This window comes from Palaemon carinicauda, chromosome 30 (genome assembly GCF_036898095.1).
Source record: "Palaemon carinicauda isolate YSFRI2023 chromosome 30, ASM3689809v2, whole genome shotgun sequence".
In the NCBI taxonomy this organism is placed as follows: domain Eukaryota; kingdom Metazoa; phylum Arthropoda; class Malacostraca; order Decapoda; family Palaemonidae; genus Palaemon; species Palaemon carinicauda.
The window spans coordinates 66,180,430-66,200,033 of record NC_090754.1 but is presented as its reverse complement, the minus strand read 5'-3'; the positions used below and the strand labels follow the sequence as shown (position 1 = coordinate 66,200,033).

General features: G+C 40.6%; 1 protein-coding gene across 4 annotated transcripts in view; it reads left to right on the top strand.

The window, feature by feature from the left end:
• The window catches only part of LOC137623234 (zinc finger-containing ubiquitin peptidase 1-like), a 99,242-nt gene that overhangs the window by 8,357 nt on the left and 71,281 nt on the right, over positions 1-19,604 (top strand). For 3 of the 4 annotated variants that reach the window (XR_011040573.1, XM_068353970.1, XM_068353969.1), the window contains exons 2-3: positions 3,288-4,057; positions 19,114-19,249. Coding sequence is in view for 3 of the 4 variants with exons in the window: in XM_068353970.1 (XP_068210071.1) it covers positions 3,317-4,057; positions 19,114-19,249 (877 nt within the window). In the remaining variant the exon portion in view is untranslated. The remainder of the gene's footprint in view (positions 1-3,287; positions 4,058-19,113; positions 19,250-19,604) is intronic. The other variant, XM_068353971.1, reaches the window with a different exon arrangement.

Below are 19,604 nucleotides of genomic sequence, written 5' to 3'. Positions count from 1 at the left end.
TAGACTGAAGGTCAAAGGAAGAACTCAGTGGCCTGGCAGGTGAGTAGGGCTCCCCTGCCACCCAGCAGTACTACCGCAACCTATTTAAAGTTTTACCAGCCGTATCTACGTTCGCTGAAAGCATACTCCTATTATAGGACTTGGGTTTGAATAGATGGGAAAAAATTCAGGTGACTTTAAAAATTCTTGATTTTAGGAAGCATTTATTGTTACATTAGTGGAAGAATTTATATAGTATTCATTTACATTTGTAGGTTTTAAAGGGGCTCATTTTTATTTCTCTTTGAGTGTTACATTCTGTACAGTATACATGTACTTTCATCATCATTTTTTTTTTTTTTTTTTTTTTTTTTTTTTTTTTTTTTTTTTTTTTGAGCCTCTTCTAACACTAGTATACAGATAAGCAGCATTTCAGCTGTCATGCATAAGCAAGAGATTAATGTAGAATTGAATACAGTAATTGTCTTAAACTGGGCCCACTTGATGGAACTATTTCCAAATATTGAAAAACTGCTCTTGTAAGGTCAGTCAAATACATCATTATGTTGAAGGGGCTCTTTGACTTGAAATATTCTTTTGAAGGTCATTTTAAAAAAGGAAGTGGATCATAATAGAATGAAAAAAAGAAAACGGCAAAGAATAAAATGCTTGAATATAGTGTTTCTCAAGTAACAATTTAAGGGACATGAAAATTGATTGTATGATAAGCAATTTTAGGTCATGCAATGAGAAATTTGCTGTGTTTTCAGAACAAAGAGAAGTTATAAAATTTTCAAGTAGATCTTTGCTCAATTAAGTAACAATACATGACAGCATTATGTGATGAGAGAAATGAGGTAATGAATATGTAAATTAGATTGGAAAAAACTATCAAGAAACAGGAAGTTTGGAGGATAGGGCGAGCCTAAAAGTGAAAGTAGTATTTTGTAAGATTTGTCCTCATTGCCTAGGGAATAAATGGATTGCAATTCATTGTATGTTTTGACTTGCTAGTTCATTGTATATTTTTATTTTCTAGATACTTTATTTGAAATTTTATAATTATGTTCATTGTACGTACTCATGTTCAAAGTTATCTACAGTACTTCTTGATCAATCTTTATATTGTGAAGAATATGAATTTGCAGAATGAAGGAAATTGCTTTTTCCCTTCATGAAAAAAGTTACTCCACAACAAAGAGGTTTTTTCTTGTTCCTACGGTAGTGTTGCATGCATATCTTTTAACTTGGCCTTGTTTTTTGTTTATTTTGTGAGAAAGAATATATCTTTATGAACATTTACAGTTTAGGTGAGTGAATTATCAGTGATACAGTACAGTGTAATGTAATGATGTTTAAACTGGCACTCCATAATTTGCCATCACTACTCTAACCAGGAAATGGTGGCTCAGGTTCCAGCAATGTAAGGGAGTTTGTCAGTGAATGGGTAGTATTGATTACCATTAGTCTGGAGCACACTGATGTTTTATGACAGGACAACATGATTATGTCACTCATGAAATCCCTCAGGGCTGTGATACACTACAGTATTTTAAAAGTTTGTTATTATTCCTTCTTGGTTGAATGCAGTATTATGCTATCCAGTTTCTTTTTTTTATTTTTTATCAAATGGATATGTATGTATGTCTTCAGGTAATACTTTGTCTCTCTTGTTTATTTGTTTTATAAACAATGATTCACTTGTGTTTTTTTGTTTCTGTATATCAATGTTGAACAACCTGACTGATCATCTTTTTTTATCATGTGTTGTAGTGTGTTGTGTTGTTAAAAGGAAAAGCTAGGCTCTCTCTCTCTCTCTCTCTCTCTCTCTCTCTCTCTCTCTCTCTCCTCTCTCTCTCCTCTCTCTCTCTCTCTCTCTCCTCTCTCTCTCTCTCTCTCTCTCTCTCTCTCTCTCTCCTCTCTTCCTCTCTCTCTCTCTCTCTCTCTCCTCTCTCTCTCTCTCTCTCTCTCTCTCTCTCTCTCTCTCTCTCTCTCTCTCTCTCTCTCTCTCTCTCTCTCTCTCTCTCTCTCTCTCTCTCTCTCTCTCTCTCCTCTCTCTCTCTCTCTCTCTCTCTCTCTCTCTCTCTCTCTCTCTCATATATTTCTTGACTGATGTTTGGCATTTGCTGCAGTGAGCTCTTATAATTATTGATTTTCCTTCCCCTCCTGTTTTATTGATTAATGTTATCCCATAAATATTTGTTATTTATACGTCAGTGTTTGGCACTGCCAATCTATTTGTATTTAAAGTTTGTTATGCTATTCTGAAGGACAGGTCCTCTGATGTTTTATCCTGTTTTTCTTCATCCCTTGATGTTGCAGGGAAGCAGAAAGAATAGTATTGATTAGGTAATTAGATTTCAGCCAGGTGAGCTCCACCATGCAGTCTCTGCCAGAATGGCAGATGCAGAATTATGAATTATTAAAGGATCTGTTCAGATTTAGCAGTTTAGTGTCATAATTTCATTAGTGTATTTTTTTTATTTGTATGTCACATTGATTATGTTTGGGGTAGACTTTGCCATAGATGTATTAACCATTTTGCTCTCTTATTAACTTCATCCTTTGTGTAAAGGATCATTTGATAGCTTTGTAGCTATTAAACTTTAAAAAGAAGTTTGTACATTTAGTTATTGTGGCTGACAGGTACTAGATTTTTTTCTACCTTATTTGAGTAACATTTTCAACTTTTGCTTAGAAATAGAAAGAAAAATAGAGAGGCTCTCAGACTATATGAACGGATATGAACATTGCATGTCAGGTACGGTACTGTACGTCAATAGAAACGCAATGAATGCGCTGTAATCTATGTTTAGATGTACTCCAGAAAGGGCTCTTGGTTTGGTGTGGTGCCGCCTAGTCTGGGGTCATTGACTGCAAGTTTGTACTGTCTGCTGTATTTATGGAATCAGTGATTGATAACTCGTTCTTGCAACAATGTTAATTGCCATTAACCTTTTATGTCATTCTTTTTTATGCAATTTATGTTTCTGATTTGTTTTGGCGTAAATACAAACCCTCCGCTATTCATAGGGGTATACTTTCGGCGCAGCTGAAAGTATACCCCTATAAATAGCTCCAGGTTTGTGTACTAGGAAAAATACAAATTACTTACAAATTTGTTATATATTTCTTGATGCAAAATTTCTGAAGCAAGCTTATAGTTAATCTATTGTATTGTTGAATGCTTTTTGAAACTTTGGTTTAGATGTACTGTACTCTCTATATTATTGTTTCCATTAGGAATGACATTGATAATTTTTTTTACAAAGTAAAGTTACTCAATTGAAATTTTATATCTTTTGCAGGTTAGTTTTCAGACCAGAAAAGGGCCACCATGGCTTCCAAGATGCCAGAAGCTCTTTACTCCTGTGAAGTGTGCGGACAAGATGGCCTTACAGATGATGACCTCAGGTCACATATGCTTTTAGTACACATTGAAGGGACAACATCATGTCCCTTTTGTGACTTAGGTGATATCAGTCCTGAGGAGATGGTTTATCATGTCAATTCTGCACATTTAGACTATTTGAGTCCTCAGGATGAATCGTTAGAGGAAGAAACATTAATGGTTACAAATGGTTTTGGAGACCACTTAATACTTGATAGTCCATTTGGTAAAGCAATCATAGAAAATAAACATTTAGACAATCATGTGCCCGTGATCACAGTTGATGAAGATGATGACAATGATAATTACAACTTAAACCTTCAGCAGTCTCCTGCCAAGGGAAACTCCAGTAATCAGGGATCTCCGTCTCGGTCGCAGCTGTCTCTTAATCTTAACCAGTGGGATAGACGTCATCGATTAGCAAGTCCTGGGCTCCTCCGTAGCCCTATAATCGATTCTCAAGTAACACAGTGTCCTCTTTGCGGCATCAAAGAAAAGTCGCCCCAAAAATTAGAAGAGCACGTGAATCGAGCCCACTTTGACCTCACTTCGCCTTCGTTTCCCGCCGAGACACCTCAAGAAGAGGTTATTTTTACTTGTCCCCTTTGTATGAAGCAATTTGAGTCCAGTCCAGACCTTGAGTTGCATGTTAATATCCAACATAAAGACATACTGAGCCCATCAAAGGTAAGGTATTTCCTTGTTGAAGCCATCTTTCATTTAGAATTGTAGGAGGAAGTGTTTAGATATTATATTCTATAGGATTTTTGGAGGGTGTTAATGTAGTGTCCAGGTATCATGTATTTTGAAATGGTAGAAGAAATTTGCCTAATTTTTAGCTATCACATCATGTAAAATCTTAAGTGAAAATGCCTGTAGTAGTCAGGTATGTTTGCATTAATTAAAGGGGAAGCTCACAAAATCTATATTATAAAGAAAGTATTGTAGGTGATTTTAAAGATATGATATATGAAGTCCATAAGCTTCCTAGAAGTAAAGGTGCTACTCCTTTTGTCTGCATATTAGAAGCCATTAGAAAACCCTTATTCTTAGTCTAGAAATTTGTTTTATTATTCTGGTTATCAATTTTGGGGACTTGTGATATAGAATTTATAAACTATTCATTAGCATGTTTAGATAGAAGGTAGGTTTTATTTTCTATTCTTTCAATCATTACTTTATGATTTTATAATTCCTCATAAGCTATAAGTTTCTTATATACATAATTTATATACTGGTATTTACTGTGTATAAAGCAGCAGACTTCTAACTTATTGTAAGTATAGTATTAATGTTTGTGTTTCTAAAGTACCCCAGACTATAAAATGAGATGTTAATATGTTAACAAATCTTGGAAATGCTATTAATGAAACTAAAAGAAATGTTGTAATGGTTATTGAATAAATTTCTTTTGGCCAAACTTGCAACTGGCCTAAATTTGCGTCAGCTCCATCTCCAGATACATAACTGTCCATTACTCTTAAACTGAATGATAATCCATCCTGCCTGTCTGAACATCTTGGCCCTGAAACATCTCAAAGTGGCTAAATCTGTCCATTCTTTGTGTCTGTCAATCAGCACAAACTTGTTCCTTTTACTTTCTAGAATTTAGCCAGTTTACAGTTTTTCTTCTTATTTAGCATTCTCTCATGCTATTTTTTAGCCATATTTCATTAATCATTACTTTTGGTAGTACGTAGTGTGATCGTAATTTGTTGTTACAAACCTTTCGTCCGTTAGAATAAAGAATGTCTTCAACGTAATTGTAACAACTATTGAAATTGTTAAAGATGTAGTCGACAAAAAGAGGTAAGTGCAGGCGAGTAGCCATGCCCTCTCACCTGCCAAAATCTCTTTGGTCGCAACGAGTATAAATGTGCAGTACTGTTGCATCCTATCCAAGGCTGTTTAATTATTTCATCTTACATTTTAGTTGTTCCTTCAAGAATACAAACCCTCATTCTGTAATTGGAGTATGATTTCAGTAAAGCTGGAACTGTTGTTAGAATTTTGATGAGGTGTCGGTAGAAAGCCGTGCATCTGGCCCACTCACTGAGTAGCCATTTTGATTTTAGCCACCAAATAGTATTGACATACTCTAGGTGGTGGTAATCTATTTACCAAGGCACTTTCCCCAATTTTTTGGGTAGCCGATGTATAAAAATAAAAGAACAAAAGGGGCCTTATCTTAGCTCCTCCTAGCCTGACGAGGGATACAGCTGAGTTTTGTTGGTACTATTAAAGTGTCACATCCTACCGTCCCCCATTATCCATCACAAATGAAACTTTATATGTTGAATCCCCTACTGCTGCAGCCATCCGAGCAGGCAACCAGAGGAAGCAGGAGGGCTTATTGGAACTACATTACAATCGCTCGCCATTCGTTTTTATTTATAGCATGCTCTTTTGCCTCTCTCACATCTATCCTCCTATCACGTAGAGATTTCTTCACTCCATCCATGCACCCAAACCTTGGCCTTCCTATTGTACTTGTCCCATCAACTCTTGCTTTTATCACCTTCTTCAGCAGACAGCCCTTTTCCATTCTCTCTACATGGCTGGAGCACCTTGACACTTTCATATATATTTGAACTGCTAATTCATTTTTTACACCTGTTTTCACCTTCACCACTTTGTTCCTAAACCTATCAAATTAAGATACACCAGCCTTACTCCTCAGACACTTCGTCTAGAACACATTCAATTTCTGTCTCTCCATCACTTTCATTCCCCACAACTTTGATCCATACATTGCTTTCATTCATAATCCTCAATTCTTTACCACTCCCTTCACTGGCCTCCACACTTTAAATCCTTCATTCACTCTCTGATGTACTGTATATCTGCTTCCACTCTACCAGTTGCAGCAATAACAGATCCCAAGTATTTAAATTGATCTACTTCCTCAAGTAACTTCTATTCAGCATGACATTCAGTCTATCACCCCCTCCCTTTTTGTGCATCTCATAACCTTAATTTTACCAACATAACACTCGACTTCTTTTTCTCACATACCCCTCCAAACTCTGTTACTAATCGACCCAGCTTCTCCAATTCTGCAACCAATACAGTATCATCTGCAAACAACAACTGATATACCTCCCACTTATTATCATTCTTCTATCAGTTTTAATCCTCAGTCAAGCACTTGAGCATTCACCTATCTTACAACTCCATCAACAAACAAATGCCTGTCTCAGCCTCACTCTCACTGGAAACCAGTCACTCACTTCATTTCTTATCCTAACACATGTTTTACTGCCTATGTATAATCTTTTCACTGCTTGCAACTACCTTTCACCAATTCCATTTAACCTCATCATATTCCACATCGCTTCCCTATCAACTTTATCATAAGCTTTCTTCAAATCCATAAATGTAATATACAGTACGCCTTCGTACCTTTTGCTAAATATTTCTCATATATCTGCCCAATTGTAAAAATCTAATACATACATTTCCTACCTCTTCTAAAACCACCCTGCACTTCTAAGATTGCACTCTCTTGTTTTATCCTTAATCCTATTAATTAATACTCTACCATACACTTTTCCAACCACACTCAATAAACTGTCACCCCTAGAATTACAACAAAGCTTGGCTATATTTTCTGATCAGTTCTTTCAATTTTCTGAGTGATTATGGTTGACTGTTTATGGAGAATCCACAAGTAGACCTGCAGGCTTACCCAGGTATACCTGACTGCAAATGCAGCAGGTTCATGAGCAGGATAGTTGTGAATCTTCATTCTGTGTGCCAATTTTGCAAGGGACATAGCTGTGTGCAGTCGTCGCCTTGTGATGAGTATAGGGAGTGGCCACATTTACAGTGGTCAGAGTATGGCAGTAGAAGGAAGAAGCTCAAGTAAGATTCTTTGCCATAGGGGCCTTTCCCCAGAACGGAAGACAGCTGTGCTCTCTTCTTGCTCTCCAGTACTCAAGCTTGTGTTCTTTCTTTTCTTTCCTCAGGCAGCAACCTGAAGAAGTATGTTGACTCTGACCAGCCTTCAGGGAAAGTTGTAGGTAAGGTGTTCTTATCTCCTCCTTCTAGTGAAGGAGGTATTTCTCTCCTTTATCATTGTAGTGAGCCTGCTCTGGTGATTGCCAAAGATGGTGCTTCAAAGGACCTGGCCCTATGGACCTTATGGGTTTCCTTAGGACTGGAGGGCATTCTGTCAATAGATAAGCTGTTTTAAGCTCTAGCTACTGGTAGAGTCCCCAAGTCTTCTGCTGTTGGGCCTTCTTCCTCTGCTGCCTTGACAGAACAGGTGCCTGACGTGACTCCCTCTATCCAGGACCAATCTACTAAAGGGATAGTTGATTTCTGATCCTCGCGGTCTGTAGCCTTGTCACATTTGGCAAGAAAATCCTAGACCATGACATCTGCCAAGGGGAGGAACCCAACTTCATTGCCATTTTCCTCCCAGCCTGAGTCCTTTGGCCTCGTCCTCTGCAGTTAGGTTTCCTGTAACCTCCTGTCTCGCAAAGGTATCTTGTAAGCATGCCGTTGGCACTGTCTCCTAGAAAGATAGTCTCCTCTGTTTGTGCTTCAGACACACATCATGTGACTAGAACAGGGAATTTCCATTGCAGAGGACGAAAGAGACCATATAACTGCTGCTCACAAAGAGAATATTCGAAACGGATTTTGAGCGAAGCGAAAAATCTATTTTTGGGCGAGATAGCCATGTCGTCCTGATGGAAGGTTCCTTTAAGTAGCTTTTAAGGGATATTTGGCTACAGTGATATTCCCAGAGAATGAACCGTTAGGTCTCCAGAATTCTAACTCCTGGCGCGAATATCCTTAGAATTTCTCTTAAGGATATCGCGTAAAATCAGGGGACGTATATCTTGATACGACACAGCAATCTTCACCCCGAATAGCATTTTCGCTTCGAGGGGGAAAGTGGCAAAAATAGAAGGGGAGCTGTTATCAAGGTACCCTTCCTCCCATACTACTATTGAGTATCTAGATGGCGCTGTATCCAAGATGGCGCCTATTCCTATTTTCGTAGCTGTTTCGCACGGTGGTTTTTGCCTGTTGCTCTAACGTTGTGCTCGATATTTAGGGATTTACTATGCAATCTCCAGCTTCTTCTGCCTCTGGAAAGTTGAGTATTTATTCTTTACACTGTATAATTTTTAGCTCCTGGTTCACAGTGAAATTAGAGTAATTTTAAGTGTTTGGAGCTTCGTCGATCACCGGAGGCGCCATGTCCGCTGTCGTTCATAACGCATGTGTTATTTAGTTAGCTGAACGACATTCCTGGTTGTAATAGCATATATATTTTTGAAGCTATTCAATTAAGTTTTTACTAGGAAGTTATTCATATTACTGTATGTCGATTGTATTCTCTAGAGTTTCGGCGATTTAGGTAACCGAACCTTGCTCCGCGCTAGGCTTCATAGCCTACGCGCTTCAGTTTACTTCATGGATGATATGGAACGACTTTCCTAGTCGTAATAGCATTAAGAAAATATGAAGCTATTTAGGCGTATTATACTTGTAAAGATATACATATTGCATATATTTCCTCTTTCTTATCAATTGTATACGTAAGAGTTTCGGTGATTTAGGTAACCGAAGTCTCACCTTGCACTAGGCTAGCTAGCCTATGCGCTTTAGTATACTTTCATACATGTTCCCGGTTTACCCTCGTGTATCATTTTATCAATTCATAAGGAGATAGATATCTCCTAGAATTACTATATAATTCGATACTCGTCTCCTGTGGAGATTTAAGGGTAATCCCTCTTCCCTCTGAGTGCCGCCTTAGGCGACAACCCTATCTTGGTCCTGTTATAGAGTAGACATAGCTTGACTGGGCTAGGGTTTTCTGTCTCTTACCCTTGCTGGCGGGTAGCCGGCTTTGGTTTGTTCGACTGAACCTCAGAGTATTCAGTCTTTTGCTGGCGGCAGAGCAGCAGGGTGAGTAGTCACTCCCCTGTCGGCTTTCAGCTGCCGGCATAGGAGGCTATCCCTCCCTAGGCCACACTTGAAGTGGTTGTATGATGCCGCTACCTTCTCCCCTGCGGTCTAGAAGACTAGTCCTATGTTGGCAGACCCTAGGCTGAAGAATAGACATTCTTCTGCCGCCTAGGATGGCGCCGACACTGAAGCGATGTTTTCCTCCTGTTGAGAGGTGGCGGCAATCCTGCTGCCTCTTCCTAACACTGTTTCGGCAGACTGTAGGCTGAAGAATAGATATTCTTCTGCCGCCTAGGATGGCGCTAATACTGAAACAGAGTTTCTCCCTTGTGTGGGAGGGGCGGCAACCTTGCTGCCTTCTTCTACACTTTATATAGGACCCTTTTCCCTGCCCCCTCTGTCCTTTAGCGATGGCCTAGCCATCGTCCTACAATCTCACCGCTTGCCGGGTAAGTTGTGTGGCCGGCCGGGCTCCTATATAAGCAGTTGTCTAGTCACTCAGTCTTCCCTTATGGACACATGGCTCCGGAAAAGGTTGTGCCGGCTGTGACGGCTGCCGGTGGGAGACCCCTGTTCTGTGTTGTGTTCTTCAGTCCGCTCTTGGACTGCCATCCACATACCCGGAGCCGGCAGTGACCGGCAATGGTTTTGTGGTTGGATGGAAGCCTGAATGATTCATTCTCCCCTTCCATTTGAACTCTCATTCTGGAGGAAGACAGTAAGATTATATACTTACACCCTTAATAATTGTTAACAAACACTTAATAAGGTATCCCCTCACTCCATACTTTCTGTCTCTTTGTCAGCTAGTTCCACCAGGTACTAACCCAGTCGGCGAAAGCCGGCTGGATCGTGCCGCCAGGGCTAGCCTAGCATGTTACTGGCTAAACTACAGTATATGATTATACAGTAGCTAGTATATTTGCAGTATAGATCATACTGCAGACAGAAAACTATAGTACTGTATATATTATACAGTAGTTATTTTCCAACATAACTTGTGTATCCTTGCACAGTCTGTTGTTGAGACCAGTCATATATTGGACGAAAAGATTTCTTTCAACACACTGTTAACTAGTCAGTTAACAATTTACCCTGTATTATTAAAGCCTTAGGAAAGGTTAGTGTTAAGTTACACTTCTTTACCCCTAGGGGTTAGACCCTTCCCTCGGGTTTCCTGAATAGGGAGACTCTAGGTTTTAATTTTTGGGGAGGTCATAGCAATTTGCTGGACAGGAAACACAAGTATGTGTCTTTCCTAGTTCTTTTCTAGCTTGTCTATCCTAAGCTATAATGGTTAAAATATTGATAGTATTATTTTATATAATTGTTTATCAGGTGAGATAAACTACCGCTTACTCATTTAAATTTCCTCTCTTTACAGGAGGACCAACTGAAGTGCCAAGTCGTCTTCTGCAGCGTCAGGAGCAAAGACTTCTGTGGCCACATAGAGTGCAGAGCTCATGCCCCCTGCACCACTTCTAAGGGACCTCTTTGGTACTGAGACCCCCAGGATTGCAACATATGCAAGGCCTTGGTTACCGAGGCTTTTGATGACCCCAAGTCAGCGGAGTCAAGGGATGCAGCATGAGAGAAGCTGCGCAGATGGGTACATGGCTTTCAGAAAAACGCCACGGGACCGTACCTTCCTAACAAACGGATGCGCATCTTGCTGTTCCCTAAAGCGGGTATGGAAGCTGTCATACCCCAGCCACGACCTGAGATTCCTTGCGTCCAGATTGCCGTAGAGATGGACGTCACCAACGCATTGCAAGGCATGGACATCCATCAAGAGGAGAAGATGTCTGAAGTGTCTTTTAACACTGAGAAGGACCTTCTGGGGGAAGGTCATGAGGAGGAGTCCACTTTAACTCCTGAAGATGATGATGATGTCGAATCGGAGTCCCTTCCATCCGTACCGGCTCGAGAGCCGTTACCTTCAACATCTTCTGCCCTTCCATCAGATGACATGAGACAGGCACTGGCCAATCTCATGGTGCTGATGGAGAGTCTTCGCAAACAAGGCGAAGGAAGGGAGGTGAAACTGGAAAGGCAAATTGCTTGACTCTCCGCCTCCCGTGAGTCTCACGGTTCAAGATCTCCCAACCTGCTCTGAAACTAATCCCTGGAGGTATGCAGAGTACATGCCAATTACGAACGGCAAGCTCTTTATCTCAGAGAAGTTGGGGGCCGTCCCTATCGAAGATGTTCAGTTCTGGCCAAGTTTTAGTGCTTACCCAGACTGCTTCATCCGTCTGAAGCTGGAACCAGCATCGAAGGAAGAGATGGAACCCAAGGAGGTCATAGTATTTGACCATGATAAGGCACAGGCTCTTTTGTCAAGTAACCTGAAGCAGGTGGGCTACACTAATTCTAAGGTGTTAGCCCTCAACAAGAAGCATCCGACCTTTCTTGCTCCAGCTTCAATAGCCTTTCCATTTACATCAAAGGCTTTTAAAGCTGTGGTTAAGGCAATAGAGGCAGGCAGACCTTGCCCTACACTCGACGAGTGTAGACCGTTGTCATTAGCCCTGCCTATGGAGGATATGGACTGGAAGGAAGTCCACCTTACCTTCTCAGTTGGGAAGTTGGAGGCAGATATCGCTGGACGTCAGTTGACCGAAAATCTCCCTAAGCTGTCTGACTTTCTTTTGCGTAGGGAGCAAGAGACAAAAGAAAGACTAGCTGCATCTCTATCCCTACAGAACTGTTTAGAGATGACTGCAGGCATAAACAAAACCCCGGATATGAACATGGTCATGGCCAAGATGCACATGGCTACCTTGGTCTAGGACCTTTATGGCTTTATCAAAGCCAGAAGAGCATGTAGGGAGTTCGTGTTTGCTTCGGCAGCAGTAAAACATGAATCCAGGAGGCTGATAGCTTCCAATATCTGGGGTAAGTACCTCTTCCCGAGTGAAGTGGTCAAGGAAGTAGTTGACAAGGCCGCCACAGAGAATAGAAACCTTCTCCAGAAGTGGGGCGTGTCAGCTAAGAGGAAGTCTTCTCCAGATGAGGGTCCCCAGCCTAAGAAGAAGACAAAAAGGCCTAGGTTATCCTCTCGGCCTGCCAGACAACAACATCATCCCACAGTTGCCATGACTGCAATGCCCCAAATGGGGACTCAACCCCCAATGACTTAACAGATGGTGTCTCAGCAGCTGGTTGCCCAGTCACCAGCATTTAACCCTGTGTTTGAGAGGCAGACCACTACCTTTCATCCCAAAGATAGCGGTTCTAAACGGGGCTCCTCTAGATACCCCTCAAGAGGTAAAGGTGGTAAGGGAGGACGCGGTCAGGGAAGTAAATCCTCCGGAAAACAGAAGCAATGAGATACTTCAGGTAGGAGGGAGGCTCCAACAATTTCAGGATCGTTGGACCTTCGATCCTTGAGCCCACAGCCTAATCAAGAATGGACTTGGATGGAGCTGGAGCGAGGCTCCACCATCATTTCTTCAATTCTTCCAACACTCCATCCCCGTACTGGAAGAATATACCCTAGAACTATTGAGCAAGTGGATAATAAGGAGGGCAAAGTCCATCAAATTCCAAGGAAGGTTGTTTTGTGTTCCCAAGAAGGACTCAGACAAACTCAGAGTCATTCTGGACTTGTCATCACTCAACAAGTTCATAGAAAACAACAAGTTCAGGATGTTAACCCTTCAACACATAAGGACCCTGTTACCAAAAGGGGCGTACACAGTCTCCATAGACCTGGCAGATGCTTACTGGCATATTCCAGTCAACCGCCCTCTCTCCTCCGACCTAGGATTCAGGCTACGGAAGAAAGAGTACGTCTTCAGAGCCATGCCCATCGGACTAAACATAGCCCCAAGGATTTTCACAAAACTTGCAGACGCAGTCGTTCAACAACTACGTCTAGAAGGTGTTCAGGTAGTAGCATACCTGGACGACTGGCTGGCGTTGTGGCGGGATGTAAACGATAACAAACCCCCCCACCTTTGATCACTCTTACTTTCAAATATCCCACAATACAAACTTTCCCCTTACTTTACTTTAAACTGGACGATTGCACGAAGGGAAAACAAACAAAACATAACCTTAAAACTATATTCACCGCAACCAAAACAAAAAAATCACATCATTAAACACACTTAACACTAAAACAGACAAAAATAACACTTTTATATTTATATATTATAGCGGTGTGTGTGGGTACACAGAACTCACCAATCACAAAACCTTTACGAATCCAACACCAACAGTCCCCACACAGTAACAAAAAACACTTTAACACTAAAATAAATCACTTAATACTAAACGCAATCATATACCACAACCCAGAAATAAATCACATCTAACACCAACAAAAGCGAGAAAGCTAAAATATTAAATATATAAGTTGTGTGGTAACCGTAGTCCACAGACTCCACACACTGGCAACAGTCCTTGTAGCCAATTGCCACAACTTCCAGGCAAACAATAACTGGAGTCAATTCGACTGTCCATTCACATTATCAGTGTTCATCATCATCATCGTAAACAACAAATCCACTTCCAGCCTGGTCGTCAACGCTCAAATTCTCTATTTATATAAATATCCGCAGTCTAACTATGTTCATTGTACGGTCCAGGTCGTCATCATCATGCTATTCATATTTACAAGGCAAGGCAGGCAAGCAACACCTTCAAGGTCTGAATTAACTCCAAAGAGTGTAAAGGAATCCAAAGGAACCTAAAGGAGGAATTACGGCCTGCAATAAAAAAAGAAAAACCGCTTACAAAACTAACTAACTAAACTATCGCACTATAATCAAAGATAAATAATAAACTTTCTATCATTCATGATCGCGCCTAACAAAAATAAATAAAACAGTACTTACTCCGATATAAAGAAAAATTACTTTAAAGCCGGCTGTCAATGAACAAAAAACCATAACCGACTCCTGCTACAGTCAAATATCCAATGCTTTCGCCCAAGACATTCATTACCACCCTAACCTAGCTAAAAATGTAAACAAACAATCTCAAATATACCAACAGTCTTTCCCACTACAAACAATCATTCGCTAACTACCACTTGTTCGTCGGCGCGCACCGCGGACACACAAACACACGCACACACAAACACACACGCACACACAAACACACACGCACACACAAACAAACATGCACACACAAAACACATACTCTCTCTCTCTCTCTCTCTCTCTCTCTCTCTCTCTCTCTCTCTCTCTCTCTCTCTCTCTCTCTCTATTTGACAAAACTAAAACAAACTTTCTCTCTCTTGCGATTTGACAAAACTTAAGTAAATAAACACTCTCTCTCTCTCTCTCTCTCTCTCTCTCTCTCTCTCTCTCTCTCTCTCTCTCTCTCTCTCTCTCTCTCTCTCTCTCTCTCTCTCTCTCTCTCTCTCTCAATTTGGCTAAAAAAAAAAAAAATTAAAATAAAATTAATCCTCCACAGCGTGGGCAGCATCTAGGACGGCTTGTATGCAAGCATCCAAGAAAGTGATCCAGTTTCTGGGACATCTGGGATTCAAGATCAACGTCAAGAAGTCTCGACTATCTCCAGCTCAGGAGTTTCAATGGCTCGGAATCCATTGGAGTCACACCGCCTCTCCATTCCCCCAGGGAAGAGGAGAGAGATTGCAGGATCTGTCAAGAGACTACTGAAATCTGACAGGATCTCAAGACGCCAATAGGAAAGAGTACTGGGCTCTCTCCAGTTTGCATCAGTGACAGACCCAGTGCTAAGAGCACAACTAAAAGATGCGTCAGGAGTCTGGAGGAGATACGCATCAAATGCTTGAAGAGATCTAAGAAGACCGATACCGACCCTACTACGATCACTTCTTAAGCCATGGTCGAAGGCCAAGAACCTAAAGAGGACTGTGCCCTTTCAATCACCTCCACCATCAGTCACCATCCACACGGATGCCTCGAAGGAAGGATGGGGAGGTCACTCCCATCAATGGAAAGTCCAAGGGATCTGTTCTTCTCTATTCAAGACCTTCCACATCAACATTTTGGAGGCCATGGCAGTCCTTTTGATGCTGAAGAAACTCTCCCCTTGCAGATCAGCCCACATCAGGCTGATCTTGGACAGCAAAGTGATAATGAGATGTCTGAATCGTCAAGGCTCGAGATCGCCCCAAATCAACCAAGTGATGTTGGCCATCTTCCGCCTGGCGGAAAAGAAGAGATTGCATTTGTCAGCAGTTCACCTTCAAGGGTTCCGCAATGTGACAGCGGACGTTTTATCCAGGCCCACGCCGATAGGTGGTCCCTAGACGCAGACTCATTCTCCTTCATCTTGCATCAAGTCCCGGAACTGCAGATCGACCTCTTCGCGACGAGCGACAACAAGAAGCTACCTCGTTATGTGGCCCCATACGAGGACCCTCTAGTGGAAGCGATGGACGCCATGTCCCTCGACTGGAACAGATGGAACCGGATTTACCTGTTCCCTCCGACCAATCTCTTAATTTAATTAAGGTCCTCAACAAGCTGATATCCTTTCGGGGAACGGCAGCTCTAGTGGCTCTCAAGTGGCCAAAGAGCAACTGGTTCCCTCTAGTATTGGAACTGAAGCTGAGGCTGGTCCCTCTTCTGGACCCATCACTGTCTCAAGTCCAGAAGTCTACTGTCTTTGCTTCATCACAGAGAACCCAAAGCCTTCATCTCATGATTTTCTCTCCTTAGCGGTAAAGAAAAGATTTGGGATTTCAAAAGGCAGTATAGACTTCCTAGAAGAATACAAGTCTAAGTCAACTAGAAGACAATATGAATAGTCTTGGAAAAAGTGGGTTGCTTTCGTCAAAGCAAAAGGACCAAAAGAAATCTCAATGGACTTCTGTCTGTCCTTCTTTATCCACCTTCATAGACAAGGTCTGGCAGCCAACACGATAACTACGTGTAAGTCGGCTCTGACTAGACCTCTACTAAACGCCTTCCAAGTAGACCTGTCGAATGAAATCTTTAACAAAATCCCTAAGGCATGTGCTAGAATTAGGACTGCAGCCCCTCCGAAGCCCATTTCATGGTCCTTGGACAAGGTCCTACACTATGCTTCAACAGTGAACAATGAAGATTGCTCTCTGAAGGACTTGACTCAAAAAGTCATTTTCCTGTTTGTTATAGCCTTGGGGGCTAGAGTTAGTGGCCCTATCCAGAGATGAGGGCCATATTCAGGTCACAGAAGTGGGAGAACTGAATCTTTTTCCTGATCCAACCTTTCTCACTAAGAACGAGCTACCCACCACCAAGAGATGGGGTCCCTGGAGAATCTTCCCTCTGAAGGAAGATGTCTCGCTGTGTCCAGTGGAGTGTCTAAAGGTCTATCTTTGAAGAACTTCAGACTTCAGGGGAGGACAGCTCTTTAAAGGAGAAACTTCTGGATAAAACTTATCCCTAAAACAACTGAGGGCGAAGCTCACCTACTTTATTCGCAGAGCAGATCCTGACAGTACACCCGCAGGTCATGATCCAAGGAAAATTGCTTAATCACTGAACTTTTTTCAGTATATGGACTGAGCGTCTTCGCTCATACTCTGGATGGAAGTCATCCAGAGTGTTCTACAAGCATTATGCGAAGCAAGTGCATGAGCTGAAGCATTACGTGGTGGCGGCAGGTAGTGTACTAAAACCTGTCGTCTAGTGCTGCTATGATCAGTGAATTGATTGGGACTATCAATTTTTCGGGTGAAGCTGTTGACACCGCCCGGTGCAATACTTGTGAAATGAGTGTCACTATGGTGACACTAAGGACTGTTCAAATTATTTCAGGTGGAGAAATATACAGATAACACTCGTGCCATGTGTACTTGCACAGTGTAGATAATATACAACATTACAGAAATTCATATTATAAAATATATAAAATTTTCAAATTTATGTGTGGCACTAATAAAAATTTTCCCTTTCAGGTGAAAACAAAAATTTCTATATTATGATTGATTAGTATGTTTCTCATTACGTATAGTAACATTTATATTACATGTGTTACTTTATGTTGGTCATTTATTGCCAATAAACAAATATCAATGTGTATTTGCGTCTTAAAATCTTCAAGTTCACAAGCACCTGTACACATGATACACCCTTATGTGGATTCTCCACTTGTATGAGTACTATCAGAGGATAGCTCTACACATGCATGTTTGTCTTGTTAGCCTTAAACATCTTCACATGCCAAGTCTCCCCTACACTCCAGATTCCCTATTCACAAGGTCCCCACTACATGCAAAATTGCCTGTATGTGCGAGATCTCTTTATGGTTGTGGTTACCTATGTGGTAACGTGTCTGACTGGTGATCGCCAAATTGGGGTTTGATTCCCGCTCATACTTGTTAGTTCTTTTGGTTACTGCAATCCCACCATCCTTGTGAGCTAAGAATGGTGGGTTTTGGGAAAGCCTATAGGTCTATCTGCAGAGTCCTCAACAGCCATTGCCTGGCCCTCCTTGGTCCTAGCTTGGATGGAGAGGGGGCATGAGTGCTGATCATTTGTATATATTGTCAGTCTCTGGGGCATTGTCCTGCTTGATAGGGCAATATCACTGTCCGTTGCCTCTGCCATTCATGAGTTGCCTTTAAATCTTCAAGTGTACACTCTGTAATTCTCACGATCACCCCCTACGCTCACCTGGAAGCGTAAGATCGCGTCTGGTAAGGGTTCCTTAATCGTTCCTTTCTTTGCTTCACACAAAGTGGTAAGCTTGGTAATATATCTCAATGTCATGTGGATGAAGTAAGTACTGTAGATCATAATTTTACTCTCTGACTAGCGCTGCAACTTTCAACATAAACTTTGAAAACAAAGTGTGTAAGTTTGTTTTGTGACCCTTTGTTAGATTTCATTTTACTACTAGTGGACAATTCACACCAAGTTTTTCAAACTTTAAAGCTTGAGATGATAAATTATTGACAATTGCAAGATTTCCTCTAACCAGGTTGAACAATTTTTCTGGGAAACAAAATTTTTTTTTTTTTTTTTTTTTGGCAAACCCATGCTTGCTTTCCACCGCCATACTGTGTTTTGCAATAAGTTCATATAACATTGAATTATTATTTCAATGAATCTAAACAAAAGTTCATTTTGTTTCAAAATGTAACAAAATGAAAACTGGGAACTAATGAAGTGAATTATTTAATATGAATTTGTTTTTTTTTAATGAATTATGCCTATTATTTATTGTGCCAACCATTTTGATACAGAATGAATACTTAGGAAGTATTGAAATATTAAGTATTATTATAGAAATTTAGTAAATGTTCCATTGGATACCCATATGATCCTGGGTCTACAGTCATCAACGGACTACATTTTTTTTTGTCTGAAAATGGAGCTGACACATTATTTAGGATATTGTCAAGTGATGGGCAGAAAAAATGGTATAGTTTCTTATATTGATTATACTGTAATACCTGAAATCATTAGATGTCTGGGGAAAAAGAAATAGAAACAGATCTTGAATTTTTACCTTTACAGTATATTTTATCTATGTTATGTGGGAGTGAGTTTCCGGCAGTTTTGTCTTTGGTGGTATTTGCTATAAGCCTATGGGTATTTATGTATATTTTTTCCCTTAAAGGTGATTTAGAAGTCTTTATCTTGAATGGTTATTAATTTTATGAATATTGTAGGGTATACATTGCATTTTATTTAAGTGGCGTGTAAACAGTTTTAAGTCTAAATATAATTGGTATTTTTCTCTTCTGTCGGGTTTGTCTCTTCATTGAAATTTTTGAAATTATTGAAACTAGACAGCATGTTTGCATATCTCAATTGATTCCCCCAAAATACTGTATTTTTATTCTAATGTATATTTTGAGAACTCCTCTGATATTCCAGTCTAATGCAGTCACACCAGTGGAAAATGAAGAGAACGATATTGGAACGTGTCCAGTTTGCAGTCGAACGGGCTTTAGTTGTTATAATGACCTTGCAGCGCACATAGACAGTCACTTTTCAAGAAAGTCATCGATTGGTATGTTTGATTTCCATTTTTTTCTTTAGTTTTTCTGATCATGTTCTCTCATCCTGAATTTAGATAAAAAAGTAATCTCCTCCTTCGCCTATTGACACAAAGGGCCTCGGTTAGATTACTGATGTAGAATAATTTAAATACAGTACTGTATTTAGGAACTATGATCTCTAATACTGGATCTTTAGAATTTGAGTTTAATTAAAGATTTAAAAAAGCAAATGAGACAATGGCTAGGTTAAATAAAATTTGAAAATTAAATTCCCTGAAATTACATGTAAAAATCAGGCTATATATCAGTTTAGTGAGATTGGTGTTACTGTATGGACACGAGTTGTGGTAGGACAATGAAACAATA